At 37.5% G+C, this 17500-nt stretch overlaps 1 protein-coding gene across 2 annotated transcripts in view; it reads left to right on the top strand.

Annotated features, from left to right (window-relative positions):
- The window catches only part of LOC130238547 (A disintegrin and metalloproteinase with thrombospondin motifs 14), a 103267-nt gene that overhangs the window by 36412 nt on the left and 49355 nt on the right, over positions 1-17500 (top strand). For both annotated transcript variants that reach the window (XM_056469606.1, XM_056469605.1), the window contains exons 3-4: positions 8665-8821; positions 14271-14467. In XM_056469606.1, coding sequence (XP_056325581.1) covers positions 8665-8821; positions 14271-14467 — 354 coding nt within the window. The remainder of the gene's footprint in view (positions 1-8664; positions 8822-14270; positions 14468-17500) is intronic.

The raw sequence follows: 17500 nt of genomic DNA, 5'->3' as shown, positions 1-17500 counted from the left end.
AGCTCATTGTGGACTTCAGGAAGGGACGAACAGGCTCGCATGATCCCATCCACATTAATGGGATGGCCGTTGAGCCTGTCTCATCCTTCAAGTTCCTGGGGACCCACATCTCTAAGGACCTTTCCTGGATCACCAACACCTCCAGCCTGGTCAAGAAGGCTCACCAGCGCCTATTCTTCTTGAGGCAACTTGAGAACCAGCTTTCATCAGCCGTCCTGGTGAACTTCTACCGCTGCACAATAGAAAGCATCCTGACCAACTGCGTCACAGTCTGGTATGGAAGCTGCTCTGTTGCTGAGCGTAAGGCACTGCAGCGGGTGGTGAAAACTGCCCAACGCATCACAGGGACTACACTGCCAGCCATAGAGGATATCCAGAAGAAACACTGTCTGCGCCGAGCACGCAGTATTCTTAAGGACGCCTCTCACCCTGCTCACAGACTGTTTTCTCTCCTGCCTTCCGGCAGGCGCTTCAGGCTCCCCCGGACAAAAACCAGCAGACTGAGGAACAGCTTTTTCCCCAGAGCTGTCTCCCTTTTGAACTCTGCCCCTCACTGACTTGTTTGCCCCCCCCAATACACCCCCCACACTCCTCTAACTTATACTCCTCACAATCACTGCACTATTTAACATTTGCACATTTAAAGTTTGCACATATTCATTGCACTGATTCATTTACTTGAACTGGACATACCCACTGTACATGGACATTAGTAATTATGTTTATCTATCTGCACACTCCTGATAATTAATGTCATCCTGTACATATATTCATTTATTGTAAATCTGTTCATAGCTAATACAACCTGTATATAATGTTCATAGTACATCCATCTGTAAATATCACCATAGTTTTTCTATAACTGCACTTTATAACTTATACCTGTATCCTGCACTTGCTGCTATTGCACTGCTGGTTAGACCCAAACTGCATTTCGTTGCCTTGTACTTGTACATGTGTAATGACAATAAAGTTGAATCTAATCTAATCTAAAAAAAAAAAAAAAAAAATGCTAACTCGCTTCCGGGTTTTTGCATACAAATTGACAAATTCCTCCACTCTATAGTGATGCATAGTCATTTGTAGCTCCGCCTTCTTATTAAAAAGAGCCCAAACTCATTTGCATTTAAAGCGACAGTCACTAAAACGCCACAATTAGGATCAAAGCCTAAAAGGATCAGTTTCAGAGAGGTAGAGAATATTATCTGTGTGCTATTCTCTGCTCAAACTTCACTACACACTCTAGAAACATCAGAGATGCATTTTACAGCTTGTAAAAAGGGGCATAATAGGTCTTCTTTAAAAATGCATTTAAAAGTGAAGTGTGTGTCTCCAGAGTTCTCTGTAGCTGGTGTGTGTGAAAGCGTATGCTGCTGGACGAAGCGTCTCGCTATATTATAAATATCCATCTTCAAAGTCACTGGAGCTCATATGTGGAATTTAGTGTATATTTGAGCCTGAAGAGGCGTTGATCTTGCCTTTTTGGTCAACACAGAGAGAGGGAAAAGACTGGCATGTGTTGAACCCACAGCCTGAACCTGAACTCTGCTTTAGCCACATATTTTCATGCTTAGAAGTGAATGTAAGGGTGTTTTCAGTGCAGAACTCACGATTGTGATGTTAAAGGTGTTTTTGGGAAGCTGTTAGATGCCTTTGGGTGGTTGTTTACAGCCTGATGTTACAATATCTCTTCACTTTTGACCCTTTTGTGAGAAATAAGATGTATTAGGTTTGTATTTGGCATACATTTACAGTGATATACAGGTATAATATATATAATATTCATTCATTTTCCTTCGGCTTAATCCCTTATTTATCAGAGGTCACACAGTGGAATGAACCGCTAACTATTCCAGCATATGTTTTATGCAGCGGATGCCTTTACATCTGCCTCCCAGTACTGGGAAACACCCACACACACTCATTCACACACACACTCATACACTACGGCCAATTTACTTAATCAATTTGCCTATAGCACATGTGTTTGGACTGTGGGGGAAACCGGAGCACCCGGAGGAAACCCACGCCAACACGGGGAGAACATGCAAACTCCACACAGAAATGCCAACTGACCCAGCCGAGGCTCGAACCAGCGACCTTCTTGCTGTGAAGCGACAGTGATAACCACTGAGCCACCGTGCCACATCTCTATGTAATATACATAAACATACATTACTACATTATAATTATGCAACATAATAATAAGCTATTATTATTATTATTATTAATATTATTATTAATGTATTCTACTGTACAATAATAATATACCTCTATAATCAAGTCACTTCAATATGCATACTTTACTTTCTATGTATATTGTATAATCAGTAAATATTCAGCAAAAGACACTACATGCTTTTTAATTATTAGAAATATCCAATCAAATAAATTCATATATCAGATTATCTACAACAGGTTTTCCAGCAGACCATATAAATGTGTGCATTAACTATGATGTAGTGGATTTTCCAATATTAAAACCCAAAACCCAAATTAAAAAGTACAGTAAATGCATGATATAGCCATTTCTTATGCGATATACATATGCATTATAAGTAGCATTTTCACTATATCACCTAAAGTGACAGCACCGCCTCCCCTAAAATTAATATATCCTCATATACTCAGACTGGAATTATTTTTCAGTTGTCAATTTTTATTTTGTGATTTATATTTTTGTTATGTTTTTTTTTTTCATGTTTATTTATGCTTTTTAATGTCATTATGAAACCTTCATCTTTCCTCCAAAGTTTGATGCTAGAAAAGCATGAAAAAGAGACGTTTATTGACATTTTTAATAGTTTGAAGTGATGTATTGTCTGGATTGATGTTGTAAATTTGTGCTACCATTACATATTTCTGTTATATCACAGCCTAAATTATAAATAAATAGTTATGCTGTTGTTAAATTAAAACATTTTGTGTTTAAATACATATATAGTTTAAATTTTAAGTGTTAATTATAATATAACAAAAAATGTCTGACTCAAATCTCATTCATTCATTTATTTTCCTTCAGCGTAGTCCTTATTAATCATGTTTCACCCCAGCGGAAGATACCGCTATTCCAGCATATGTTTTACACAGTGGATGCCCTTCCAGCCGCAACCCAGTACTGGGAAACACCCATACACACTCATTCACTGACATACTCATACACTACAGCCGATTTAGTGTATCCAACTGACCTATAGCGCTTGTGTTTGGACTGTGGGGGAAACCAAAGCACCTGGAGGAAACCCACGCCAACACGGGGAGAACATGCAAACTCCACACAGAAACACCAACTGACCCCGCCGGGCTCAAACCAGCGACCTTCTTGCTGTGAGGTCAAAGTGCTAACCATTGAGCCACTGTGCCGTCTGACTCAAAATAAAAAATGTAAAAGTTTAGTTTATCTTGTCCATGCATTGAGATTTATTTTGTATTAGTATTTAGTGAAGTATTTAGATCCTTTATTGAGTAGCTAACTTCTCAGAATAATTATAAAAGTAATTTAAATGCAGTTGTAATGATTTATTTTGTAACTGGTAATTAAATATATAACGTACGCTGTTCCAGAGACCCACATTTTCAACTTTATGGTGTATTATGATTTATTTTTGCAGATCTCGCATGTCCTAATCATCTATAATCCTGACTGTGATGAGATTATTGTGGATGAACACACGGAGATGTCGATTCTGAAACGATATATTGTGTAGTTTATATTGTTATCATGGCACTGATGAAATCCCTCATCGTTTAATTAAAGCCGAGCGGTTGAAAACCTCAGAACTCAGCAGGAGTTTCTCTGGTGCCACAGAAAAGATTATTATAATCAGAAATAATGATGCTTCTGGGCTTTGAGATTGCTGGCCTACATTATGGCCCACATTCTGTCTTTGTAGTCCAGATGAAAGTTCTGCTTTTATTCAGGTAAAAGCTCCAGTTTCTGCTGCCAGAGATGAGTTTTAGGCAGAGAAAAGCACATTTTGCATCAATTGTGCTATACTGCGTAGTGTGTGTGTGTGTGTGTGTGTGTGTGTGTGTGTGTGTGTGTGTGTGTGTGTGTGTGTATGTGTGTGTGTGTGTGTGTGTGTGTATGTGTATGTATATATATATATATATATATATATATATATATATTGCACTCCTGTGAATTGTTTTTCAAATATTTCCCAAATGATGTTGAATAGATTCAGGAATTTTTCACAGTAATTCCTATAATATTTTTTCTTCTGGAGCTTCTAAAAGCAGTTTTTAATAGTTTTAAAGCCATTTTAAGGTCAATATTATTAGCCCCCTTAAGCAATATTAGTTTTGTATTGCCTCCAGAACAAACCACTGTTATACAATGACTTGCCTAATTACCCTAGCTTTACCCTAATTAACCTAGTTAAGCCTTTAAATGTCACTTTAAGCTGAATACTAGTGTCTTGAAGAATATCTAGTCTAATATTATTTACTGTCATCATGACAAAGAGAAAATAAATCAGTTATTAGAGATGAGTTATTAAAGCTATTATGATTAGAAATGTGTTGAAAACATCTGATCTTCGTTAAACAGAAATTGTGGAAAAATAAAATAAAAGAATTAAAATTTAACAGGCGTATAATTCTGAATTCAACTGTATGTGTTTATATATGACCATATATCAAACCCAGGCTCATTCTGAAAGCGTATACGCTTATAAACGTATACACCTGTATGCATTTCTGGAGAGCGCCAAATACATCCCCGGAGCGTCGTTTTTTTTGCAGTTTATGTTTTTGCAAATCCACTAGAGGCCGCTGTGTATGCTTTTTCAGATGTCAAATTTCTCTCGCAAGTGCCATTCACGCCTGGCGTTCTAGCATAAATCCACCAGAGCGACTAACCGACTGATACACTCTTCACTAAACCCAACTGACAGTGTTATCAAAAGCAATCCAGATAAAGAAAAGTCTCCATCTGATTTTTACCATGATTTTACCACATTCTCACCCTGTTATTTGCTTGTTTGTTTTGTTTTTTGGCTTCTGTTTATGTCTTACCCGTTTTCTGTAACCATTCTTCGCTGGATTCGAACCCCGTCGTTATGGTCAACTCCGCTCTGTGTCTCAAATCCGCCGACATATGCTGCTAGCCACTGGACAAACTGGTAACAGCAGGAAAGACGTCCATATGGAGGTAAACGGTCAGCTGGTAGTACGAAAAGGAACTGCGTCAAACCACCTCATAGCGTTCGTTTTAAAGATGAAATGGAGCAACATGTTCCTCTGGCTACATAATTCGCGCTCTCCAGAATTGTATATAGGGCTACATTTTCACAATGAGCCTATGTTCGAACATATCAGATTTCTATATTGATTAGCAGGAATTATAGTGAATCAAACAATTTCCTGACTTTTGTAGCATGATGTTGAATATGCCTGTAAAACTGAGGAAAAACACATCTCAAAGTATCTTCACTTGTGTGCTGGAGGTGAATGAACGTCTCAAACACAGTGCATTATGGTCTGGATCACTTCAAATATATTTATAGCATTCCTGCTGAATAAAAGCTTGAGGATGTTTTTTTTGGGCTGTATTTCAGAGTGAAATTTCAGGTTTTGATTGAGGAGGAAGTTGTGAAAGTGTTGAGTGTGTGACCTGCAGTGGTTTTGTTGTGACAGTGGTGTCACAGTCTACTGCTTTTAGACTTTTAGTGTGGATTTAAGTGCTCAATCCTCACTGGAACATCACAGATCGTGTGTCTGTGGAGGAGATGCAGCAGTTTAACCTTCTGCACCATCAAAACAGGTTAAGAATATCACAGAGCCACATCTAAAGACTAGAAAAACATCTCTAATACGTCTGAACACATCCAGAATGCCCTAAAAACAAGCCAGAATGCTCTAGAGCAGTGTTTCCCAACTCTGTTCCTGGAGGCACACCAACAGTACATCTTTTGGATGTTTCCCTTTTCTGATTTCATTAATTAAATCATTAATGAAAAATTTATTAGAAAATTAAGCAAATACACACTATTAAATCGCTTGAGTAAAATATGAATATAGTGTTTTACATTTATTACATGTAAAAAGATTTTTATTACATTTAAAATGTATTATTGCCTAAATTAACTTGCTAACTTCATTATAAATGAATCCATTATAAAAATGAAACCTGTCCAATTTAGATCTTTCAGCAAGGCCAGCAAATGAGTATCTGCTATATTTACTCTGTCAGATAATAATGGCTGATCATCTATGATGACTGATAGAAAACTGTTCAGTCTTTTATAATTGAATGCAATCGGAAACAGCGCTCCCCCATTCGCCCGTCTCGATCGTAATATTTGTGAAATAAACACTATTGTTTATTGTGTACAATATTTATTAACCATATATATCAAAATATATCAATGACGATGTGCAAAAACACGTTAATAACATTAACATCCGCCGTAACCATCTATGGTTTGCCTAGATTGTGTGTGCCAGATTGTGTGTGCCTAAAACGTGTGTGGTTCTGCGGGCCTGCAGCTGGATATTATTGCTTCATTCGCCCGAATTGCATCAGCAGCGTTGCAGGAGGTCTATTCGCATCTTTGCATTGACTTAAATCACTCGTGCTTGACGCCGTCTGGTGTGAAGCCAGCATAAAGGTGACCTATTACGTCCATTGGCGGATTTAGGCATGGACAATATGAGTGGTCACTAGGGCCAGACCGAAGCTAAGGACTTTTATTTGCTATTTCTGCTGGGAATTTTGTAAAACATCTGCAGATTTATGTGGAGTGAGTTAAGGAGTATCGTAACTAAGAACTCAATATATGAAATAAAAAGTTACACATTTTTAGTTTTTATTTAATGTTTACAATGAAAATCAAATTAGATCCACTTATTTGGTAAACAAAATCTCATATTATATATCTACTATAAGAGATTATTACTGTACAAACTGTATTGTATAAATCAAATGAACATTTTAATATATTTATATATAATATATAATTATATATAAATATATAATTATATCACAATAATATTAGTGAAATCAATTTAAAAACTAAAGAAATATAAATGTACACACATTTCCACTAGTATGATGTGCTAAAAATCTGCAGAGATCTCTTTTTAATAAGAAGGTGGAGCTACAGTCTATGTCGCTCCTGTCTCTGTTTATCTAAAACTCCACATCTATAATCCTCTTAGTCTATGCTGACATTATCTTCAGCAGCTCAAACATTCTAATGGCTAATGGTCAGATGGCTGCTTCTCACTCAGGGCTGCTGTTTATGCTAATGAGATGGGCACTAGTGGGCGGGGCTTTCCCCCTCTGATGACACGTACAAAAGGAGAATGTCAATCAGAGTGTTTCATTTATCAAGTCTGATTATAACAAATACAATTAATTCATGTTTGTATCTGTATTCACACGTTGCTGCTGACACACAACTTGGGTTAAACCTCTTATCAAAGTGATTTTTGCATAATAGGTGCCCTTTAAATTAAATTAAATGGTACAGTTTGAACCAAAGTTAAATTATACTTTGAGAAAAACTAAACAATTTAGCTGTAACCAATTACAGTCATTTTTTAAATTGGTCCAAAGCATCATTTATTTCAGTGCATATTTATTGTGCAGCAATTCTTTAGTCTGATGTATTTACTCTGATTTAATCTATTGGTAAACACTGACCTGTTCAGCAAGCAGCGCCTCAGAGGTTAATATATTCAAGCCTGCTCCAGCTTTATCATCACATTAGTCTGACATTCAGAGTCAAAGCTGAAACACACAGACGCTTCAAACTCAATTTATGAATGAAAGCAGAATAAACTGATTAACCTTCAGTCTGTCCTGCTGAAGCGTCTGCTGTTTCCATTCACTGAGCTGCTCTTCTGCTCCAACTAAACACATTCATTCATTCATTCATTCATTCATTTTCTTTTCGGCTTAGTCCCTTTATTACTTAGGAGTCATCACAGCGGAATGAACCACCAACTATTCCAGCATAAGTTTTACACAGCGTATGCCCCTCCAGCCACAACCCAGCACTAGGAAACACCCATACACACTCATTCACACACACACTCATACACTACAGCCAGTTTAGTTGATCAATTCCCCTATAGCGCATGTGTTTGGACTGTGGGGGAAACCGGAGCACCAGGAGGAAACCCACACCAACATGGGGAGAACATGCAAACTCCACACAGAAACACCAACTGACCCAGCCGAGGCTCGAACCAGCTACCTTCTTGCTGTGAGGCGATCGTGCTACCCACTGAGCCACCGTGTCACCCCTATATTATATTATATTCAATAATGAAGTAAACTATCTTCTTTTGTTTTAGTAAAAAGGTGTGTGTGTGTGTGTGTGTGTGTTTGTGCATGTGTATGTATATGTGTTTGAGCATATGTGTGTGTTTCTATTTGTGTATGTGTATGTGTGTGTGAGTGTGTATTTATATATACATATGTGTGTGTTTCTATGTGTATGTGTGTGTGCGCGTGTATTTATATATACATACAGTATGTGTGTGTTTCTATGTGTGTGTGTGTGTGTGTGTGTGTGTGTGTGTGTGTGTGTGTGTGTGTGTGTGTGTGCGCGCGTGTGTATTTATATATACATATGTGTGTGTTTCTATGTGTATGTGCGTGTGTGTGTGCATGTGTATTTATATGTATATATATGTGTGTGTGTTTTTTAGGCGGGCTTGATTCGCACTGATGATGAGGAGTTCTTCATCGAGCCGCTAGAGAAAGGTCAGCAGGAGGTCGAGGTCAAAGGTCGTGTTCATGTGGTCTACAGGAGGTCGGCCATTAAAAGGGACAAAGATCAAAGGCCAGACGAGCTCCACAATGAAGGTATGCAGAGGAGTAATGATGGACACACTTTAATTACCTGCAGAATTATTATTATTGTCATTATTATTATTATTATTATTATTATTATTATTATTGTTGTTGTTGTTGTTGTTGTTGTTGTTGTTGTTGTTGATAATGTTGTTGTTGTTGTTATTATTATTAATAATGTTATTATTATTATTATTATTATTATTATTATTATTATTATTATTATTATTATTATTACGGCATCATCATAAATGTTTTAATATATACCATTTTTTAAAATTAAAATATTAAATTATTCACCCTCCTGTGAATTTTTCTTTCTTCTTCAAATATTTCCCAAATGATGTTGAACAGATTCAGGAATTTTTCACAGTATTTCCTATAATATTTTTTCTTCTGGAGAAAGTCTTATTTGTTTTATTTCAGCTAGAATAAAAGCAGTTTTTAATAGTTTTAAAGCCATTTTAAGGTCAATATTATTAGCCCCCTTCAGCAATATTAGTTTTGGATTGTCTCCAGAACAAACCACTGTTCTACACTAGCCACTTTCACACAGTGATACTGTTAAATATCCGGAAATTACAGAACAACTTTACCGGTAAATTAAAAAAAGTGCAAGGATGTTCCAGAATTTTTCCAGAAAAGACCATTCACACATCCAGGGCTTGACATTAACACTCACCAACCCGCCAAATGTGTTTAGATTTAAGCTATGGTGGGTTAGACAGACACTCCCACTAGCCACTTTGGCTGGTTGAAAGTAATCTTTAAATTGTAGTTTTCTTAAAAGCAGGGTTCGACAATAAAGATGGCCCAGTATTTGTCCAAATGTGATCTTACAATCGAGAAGCAGCACGACTGTCAAAAATAACAGAGTTCACGAGAGCAAAAGAAAACAGCTAACCACCGAATGAGAGGACGATCGCTCATGCAAACAGGTGATGTGATGCGCGTCACTGTTAAAACACATGCGCGCTCCTGTGTACTTGCGTGAAGCAAGCGTGCCTAGCGGAAACGCAACTGGTGCATTTGGTTCTCTGAAATAGACTGGACAAAATGTGATGGTGCACCCACAGTCCTGCTGCTTTCAAAGAGCTCAAGATTAAAAACCTATATGGGTGATTCTTCAACGACAGGCACTTGTGAAGTTGAATACAAAAAACTTCAAAATGAATGTAACAGCCTCATAAGTTTAAACAATTTGTCTAGTTTTAGGATCTGTAAGAGAACAAACTTAGATCCATGGTGAACTGAACAAATGTCAACTCCACCACATCTCAATATACAGCTTTTATTTCAAAATGAAATTAATTATGGCAGTCAAACATTGTCTGAGATCAGTTTTGTATCTAGTTTAACCAATCTTTCCACAATATATACAATAATTATACATTTGTCTATGAAATAAATGAGTTGTATGCTGAATTGTACACCCGTCACACTCTAAAATGTAATATTCATTTGGTTAAGAGCTTATTAGAAAATAAATAAACTGAATTTGCATATTAAGTAAAGCATGAGCAGCAAGAAGGTCGCTGGTTCGAGCCCCGGCTGGGTCAGTTGGTGTTTCTGTGTGGAGTTTGCATGTTTTCCCTGTGTTGGTGTGGGTTTCCTCTGGGTGCTCCGGTTTCCCCCACAGTCCAAACACATACGATATAGGGGAATTGATAAACTAACTTGGCCGTAGTGTTTGAGTGTTTGTGTGTGTGTGTGAGTGTGTGAATGAGTGTGTATGGGTGTTTCCCAGTACCGGGTTGCAGCTGGATGGGCAGTAAAACATATGCTGGAATAGTTGGCGGTTCATTCCACTGTGGCGCCCTCTGAAAAACAGACTAGGCCGAAGGAAAATGAAGGAGTTTGTTGTGGATTTCTGGATTATTATTATTGTTATTGCTTCAGCACTTGTTCACTGTAATTGACAGCTGGTTATTAAAACATCTCCATTCCTCTGTAAACCTCTGAGCATTAATTATTTACGGGACTCCATGTCTGTCTGTCCATTAGAGCTTCATTTGGACAATAACATGATGCAAGTGAAGTGAAATGGCAGAAGTGGAGAAATGTGTTGTCGGCTTGGAGAGTTCATAAGGCCATAGATGTTTCCCTGCAGGTCTCAGGCCATGTCCACTAATACACTTTCCCTAAACAACACACATTTATTTCTCTGTTCGGTCTTCCGTCCACACTCAGGCTCTGTCTACATGAGTTCAGGTATGGAGTTTTCTAAACCACACTTTTTTTCTACGTGATTTCGCTGCTTGTCCAGTGTCAGGTGACTGAATCTGAAAATTTCTAAAACTCCAGCCAGGGTGAAGATATTCAGAAACTCTGGGTACAGTGTGGTCGTGTGGACACTATGGCTATTTTTCAATATGCCTTCTTCAGCGTTCTTGTGTCCTCATGTAATGTCGTCATTAACTGCCAAAGTTCAGTTCCAAAACTCAAGACCGCAAGAACAGAGGACGAGTGAAAGTTCCCGGATGTGTTATTGGTATCGAGGATGCATCAATGCAGACTTGAGCGCTGAACTCGCTAGAGACGTCACTGCTACTGAATAAAGGAGGTGGGAAGCGCAGCATTTTATATAGATTTATTAATACAGTTCAGAGATATAACTTATTTATCTCAGGAGTTTCCCTAAATGAGACGGTGAAGATAAACATAACCATGAACATCTTAATAAAGGCATAAACACATTAAGGGTGTTTATTTCCCTTACAAAAAATAAGTGCAGTAAACTGAAGTGAAACTGCAGTACAACTGTAGTACAACAGCAGAATATAGAATAACTGCAGTAAAATTAAGTACAATTGCAAAATTATAATACGATGAAGTATATACAGTACAAATACAGTACAATAAAGTTCAACAGCAGTATGTGTTGCAGTAAACTGGAGTAAAAACAAGTATACTCCGTCTTTACTGCACTTGTGCTGCTGTAGTCTAATATGCCAATAGTGTGGTAATGACTGTACTGCACTTGTGTTCCAAGGGGTTTGTTCTTCAGCATCTTCCAAGAGTATTTTTTAAGGATGTTTTTTGGATTTAAGTAATTTTCTAATTAGAATTTTAAGAGTTTATTTGCAAAAATGAATAATAAAGAATAACTGCAGTGAACTGAACAGTACTAAAGCAACTATAATGCAATAAAGTTGTAAAATCTGCAGTAGAAGTGAAGTAACATTGAATAAACCGACCGGGCCTGAAATTCCTATTCAAATCAGTTTTATTTGTATTGTGCAGCGTATATTTATAAGTCTTTATGGATAGTAGATATTGTGAAAAGGAGAAAAAGAATTCATATTAAAATACAAGATTCGTATCATAGCCAGAATCTGCAGACTATGAGCATGAGTATAATATCAGCAGTAATCCGCCAGTGTAATGATCTTCTGCTGTGACGTCTGTGGGATTATGGGAGAATGTCAGTGTAAATCCCACATGTGCGGCTCATTCAGGAGCGCCAGGGTCTCCACAATCTCCACTCTGATATTTACCTGCATTTCTCTGGCTGGGCTGGAAAACACTTGTTCTGGACCTTCTCAGATTTCTGTCCTTCAGATTCACCTTCACACTTTCATCTTTTATTACCAGGCCAGAATGTGTCGACATTTTTTGCTATTCATTCATTAATTTTCCTTCGGCTTAGACCCTTTATTAATCAGCGGTCGCCACAGTGGAATGAACCGCCAACTATTCCAAAATATGTTTTGCGCAGCGTATGCCCTTCCAGCTGCAACCCATTACTGAGAAACACCCACACACGAACACACATAATATATAAATATTTACCAAATGATGTTTAACAGAGCAAGGAAATTTTCACAGTATGTCTGATAATATTTTTTCTTCTGGAGAAAGTCTTATTTGTTTTATTTCGGCTAGAATAAAAGCTGTTTTTAATTGTTTAAAAACCATTTTAAGAAAAAAAATATTAGCCCCCTTAAGCTATATATTTTTTGAAAGTCTACAGAACAAACCATCATTATAAAATTAGTTACCCTAACCTGCCTAGTTAACCTTATTAACCTAGTTGAGCCTTTAAATGTCACTTTAAGCTGTATAGAAGTGTCTTGAAGAATATCTAGTCTAATATTATTTACTGTCATCATGGCAAAGAGAAAATAAATCAGTTATTAGAGATGAGTTATTAAAACTATTATGATTAGAAATGTGTTGGAGAAATCTCTCTGTTAAACAGAAATATAATATATTTAATATATTATATAGCCAGACAGAATCTGTGGACATTTTTGCTACTCCAGAACAATATAAAAATGAAATAAAATAAAACCTGTAGGTTCATATTTTGGGATTTAATTATAAGCATTAATAAAAAAAAAATTAAAGCATGAAATATAAAATAATACATTTTGAACTTTTACTTATTATTTTATATTGAATATATATAACAGACAGACTCTTTGGACATTTTTGACTGTTCCTGCACAATATTATATTAAAAAATAATCACAGATTTTGCAGATTTGTGGATTTTGGGAACTAAAAACTTAAAACATAAAAAATATATAATATTATTAATAATATTACTATTATGTTATTTTTAACTTTTAAACACATCATCATTTAAAAAAAAAAAAAAAAAAAACATTTCTAAAGATGCCGTTTACTTGAAATTTTAACAACCAAAGAAATCCACATCCATCAAACAAATCTAATTAGTTTAAAAATAAAGTTATGTGTGATAAAATGAAAGGACACAAGGAAAAAAGTATTGAACACATGAAGAAAAGGGAGGTGTAGTTGGTCAGTGAAAGCCCAGACAGCAGCTGAAATCTCTCAGTAGTTCTTCAGCAACTCTCTGCCCTTCCCCATTGTAAATGAATATCAGCTGCTTCAGTCCAACATCTACATTAGCAGGAGGATGAAGATGAAACCACTTCAGCATAACAATGATCCAAAACACAGCCAGGGAGACTCTCGAATGCTTTCAGAGAAAGAAAATCAAGCTGTAGAATGGCCCAGCCAATAATCTGATCCGAATCCAATATAAAATACAAAATAAAGCTCAGATTTGATAGTTGAGACCCACAAAAGCATCAAGATTCTGACACTTTGTTAAAGTCTGTGAGAAACTCACACCTGAGCAATGCACGTGCCTTCATTCTCCATATGAGAGGCGTCTTTAAGCTGCAGCAATATTTTAATATAAAGCATTGAATACGTTTCAGTAGTTCAGTGCTTTCTCCTTCTGTCATTTTATTGTTATTACACACAACTCATTTTTATGTTTGTATTGTTTGATTTCTTTACCAAAATCTGGTTCAATTTCATGTCAACAGTGCCTTTAGAACTATTATTCCCATGAAAAAACATGATGTGTTGAATAATTTCTTCCCACACTACAGTATATATATTTTCTAAACAAATAAACTCTTATTCTGAATTCAGATGTATTTCTCTGGATTGACAGACAGTGTTTTCTTGTTTTCATGTTTAGTGACTGACTTCGGTATCGCCGAGCTGCCGAACGCTCTCAGTATTTTGGAGGAGAAATTATCAGAGACGGAGCGCAAACGCAGACACGCAAAAAAAGATGACTACAACATCGAAGTGCTGCTTGCGGTGGATGACTCGGTGGTTCGCTTTCATGGAAAAGAGCACGTGCAAAACTACGTCCTGACGCTCATGAACATAGTAAGTCAAGCACAGTTTTCACAATTACAGGTTAACACATAGGAATCATTGCAGAATTGCAGATACATTTCAAGCATTTCCCATTAATGCTTCTTAAACTGGAATAATATATAACAAATGTATAGCTTGCCGCAAACTGAACCCATTAATAATGGGAAATAATGATCAACTTTGTTTGGAAATTTTTGTTCAACTTGTTGTTCAATTTGTAATCAATAACAAGTTTACGGTAACATAGTTGAGAGTAATATTGTTGACAATAAATGTTGACGGTAACAGAGTTGACGGTAATATTGTTGACGGTGACAGTTGACGCTAACAGAGTTGAGAGTAATATAGTTGACCATAACAGAGTTGAGAGTAATATAGTTGACCATAACAGAGTTGACAGTGACAGAGTTGATAATAACAGAGTTGACAAAACAGTTGACAGTGACAGAGTTGGCAGTAACGAAGTTGACAGTAATAGAGTTGGCAGTATCAGAGTTGACGATATCAGAGTTGACTGTAACAGAGTTGACAGTAAAAGAGTTGAAAGTAACAGAGTTGACGGTAACAGAGTTGACGGTAACAGGGTTGATGGCAACAGAGTTGACGGTAACAGAGTTGACAATACCAGAGTTGACAATACCAGAGTTGACAGTAACAGAGTTGACAGTAACAGAGTTGACAGTAACAGAGTTGACAGTAACAGAGTTGACGGTAACAGAGTTGACGGTAACGGGGTTGACGGCAACAGAGTTGACGGCAACAGAGTTGAGAGTAATATAGTTGACGATAACAGAGTTAACAAAACAGTTGGCAGTAACGAAGTTGACAGTAATGGAGTTTGCAGTATCAGAGTTCACAAAATAGTTGACTGTAGCAGAGTTGACGGTAACAGAGTTGACGGTAATATTGTTGATGGTGACAGTTGACGCTAACAGAGTTGATGCTAACAGAATTGACGATAACAGAGTTGAGAGTAATATAGTTGACAAAACAGTTGGCAGTAACGAAGTTGACAGTAATAGAGTTGGCAGTATCAGAGTTGACGGTAACAGAGTTGACAATATCAGAGTTGACAGTAACAGTTGACGGTAAAAGAGTTGACAATATCAGAGTTGACAGTAACAGAGTTGAAAGTAACAGAGTTGACGAGAACAGAGTTGGCAATATCAGAGTTGACAGTAACAGAGTTGAAAGTAACAGAGTTGACGAGAACAGAGTTGGCAATATCAGAGTTTACGGTAACAGGGTTGACAGCAACAGAGTTGACAATATCAGAGTTGATACTAACACAGTTGACAATATCAGAGTTGACAGCAACAGAGTTGACGAGAACAGAATTGACGATAACAGAGTTGACAACAACAGAGTTGAGAGTAATATAGTTGATGATAACAGAGTTAACAAAACAGTTGACAGTAATGAAGTTGACAGTAATGGAGTTTGCAGTATCAGAGTTCACAAAATAGTTGACTGTAGCAGAGTTGACGGTAATTTTGTTGATGGTGACAGTTGACGCTAACAGAGTTGACGATAACAGAGTTGAGAGTAATATAGTTGACAAAACAGCTGACAGTGACAGAGTTGGCAGTAACGAAGTTGACGGTAATTGAGTTGGCAGTATCAGAGTTGACAATAACAGAGTTGACAGTAACAGAGTTGATACTAACAGAGTTGACAATATCAGAGTTGACAGTAGCAGAGTTGACGGTAACAGAGACTTTAACATTGATTAATTATTCACCTAAACAATAACAATGTGTGCAAGCAAACATAAACATTGTAAATTTTGATTTAACAAGGACTTTAACAGGAGGAGGAAACAACAGTTCCTGAATGCTGCATCTGGTGTGTTTTAGATTCAGTCTCCATCTGTGTGAACGGGCCCTAAAGGTGTATTACAGCTCAGTCACCATGTTCATGAATGCAGATGTGTTTGGTGCCTTAAAGCTGCCTTGTCATGACTCTTTACCCATGATGCACTGCTCTGGAGCTCGGGGGCGCTGCGCAGGATTACTAGAGAGAGAAAAGAGAAAAGAGCAGCTGAACGCTCGTCCCAGCAGCTCCTGCCACCTTAATCTGCTTACACACACACACACACACACACACACACACACACAATCCCTCCAGTCAGACTTACACACACACACAATCACTTCAGTCAGAGTTTCACAGGAGCAGATTTCACTCCGTAACTGTTACGGTCAGGAGCGCCTCGCTGGGCTGATCCACACGCTAGACCAGTGACTGAGAGCAGAGTTCACCAGACCAACACACACACACACACACACACACACACACACACACACACACACACTCAATCACAATACACATATCCACAGCACAGACATGCACATCCACACACTAGACCAGTGACTGAGCACAGAGTTCACCAGTCCAACACACACACTTACACACACAACACAGTCATTACAACACACACACAATACATATACACAACATAATACAACACACATACAAGACATCACACATACACACACACACACACACACTCAGATATATGTCTACATACACACACACACACACACACACATGCTAGACCAGTGACTGAGAGCAGAGTTCACCAGTCCAACACACACATACACGTAGGAATACATACACACACAACACATTGATAAACACACACACAACACAAACACACAATACAGACACACAGACAACACTTACAGACACTCACACAACACAGACAATACACACACACAATACACATACAACACATTACAAACACGCACACACACACACAAAACACACAACACAGACACACACTCACTCACACAAAACAGAGAACGCAACACGCACACACACACACACACACAACACTCACAGACACAATAACTCACACAATACATATACACAACACAATACAACACACACTCTGTACAAGACATTGCACACACACACACACACACACACGCACACACACACACACACACACACACACACACACACACAACACTCACAGACACAATAACTCACACAATACATATACACAACACAATACAACACACACACTGTCCAAGACAT

The sequence above is a fragment of the Danio aesculapii genome, chromosome 12, assembly GCF_903798145.1.
Source record: "Danio aesculapii chromosome 12, fDanAes4.1, whole genome shotgun sequence".
In the NCBI taxonomy this organism is placed as follows: Eukaryota; Metazoa; Chordata; class Actinopteri; order Cypriniformes; family Danionidae; genus Danio; species Danio aesculapii.
The sequence above is the reverse complement of the archived record's forward strand: the minus strand, read 5'-3'. Positions and strand labels throughout refer to the sequence as shown.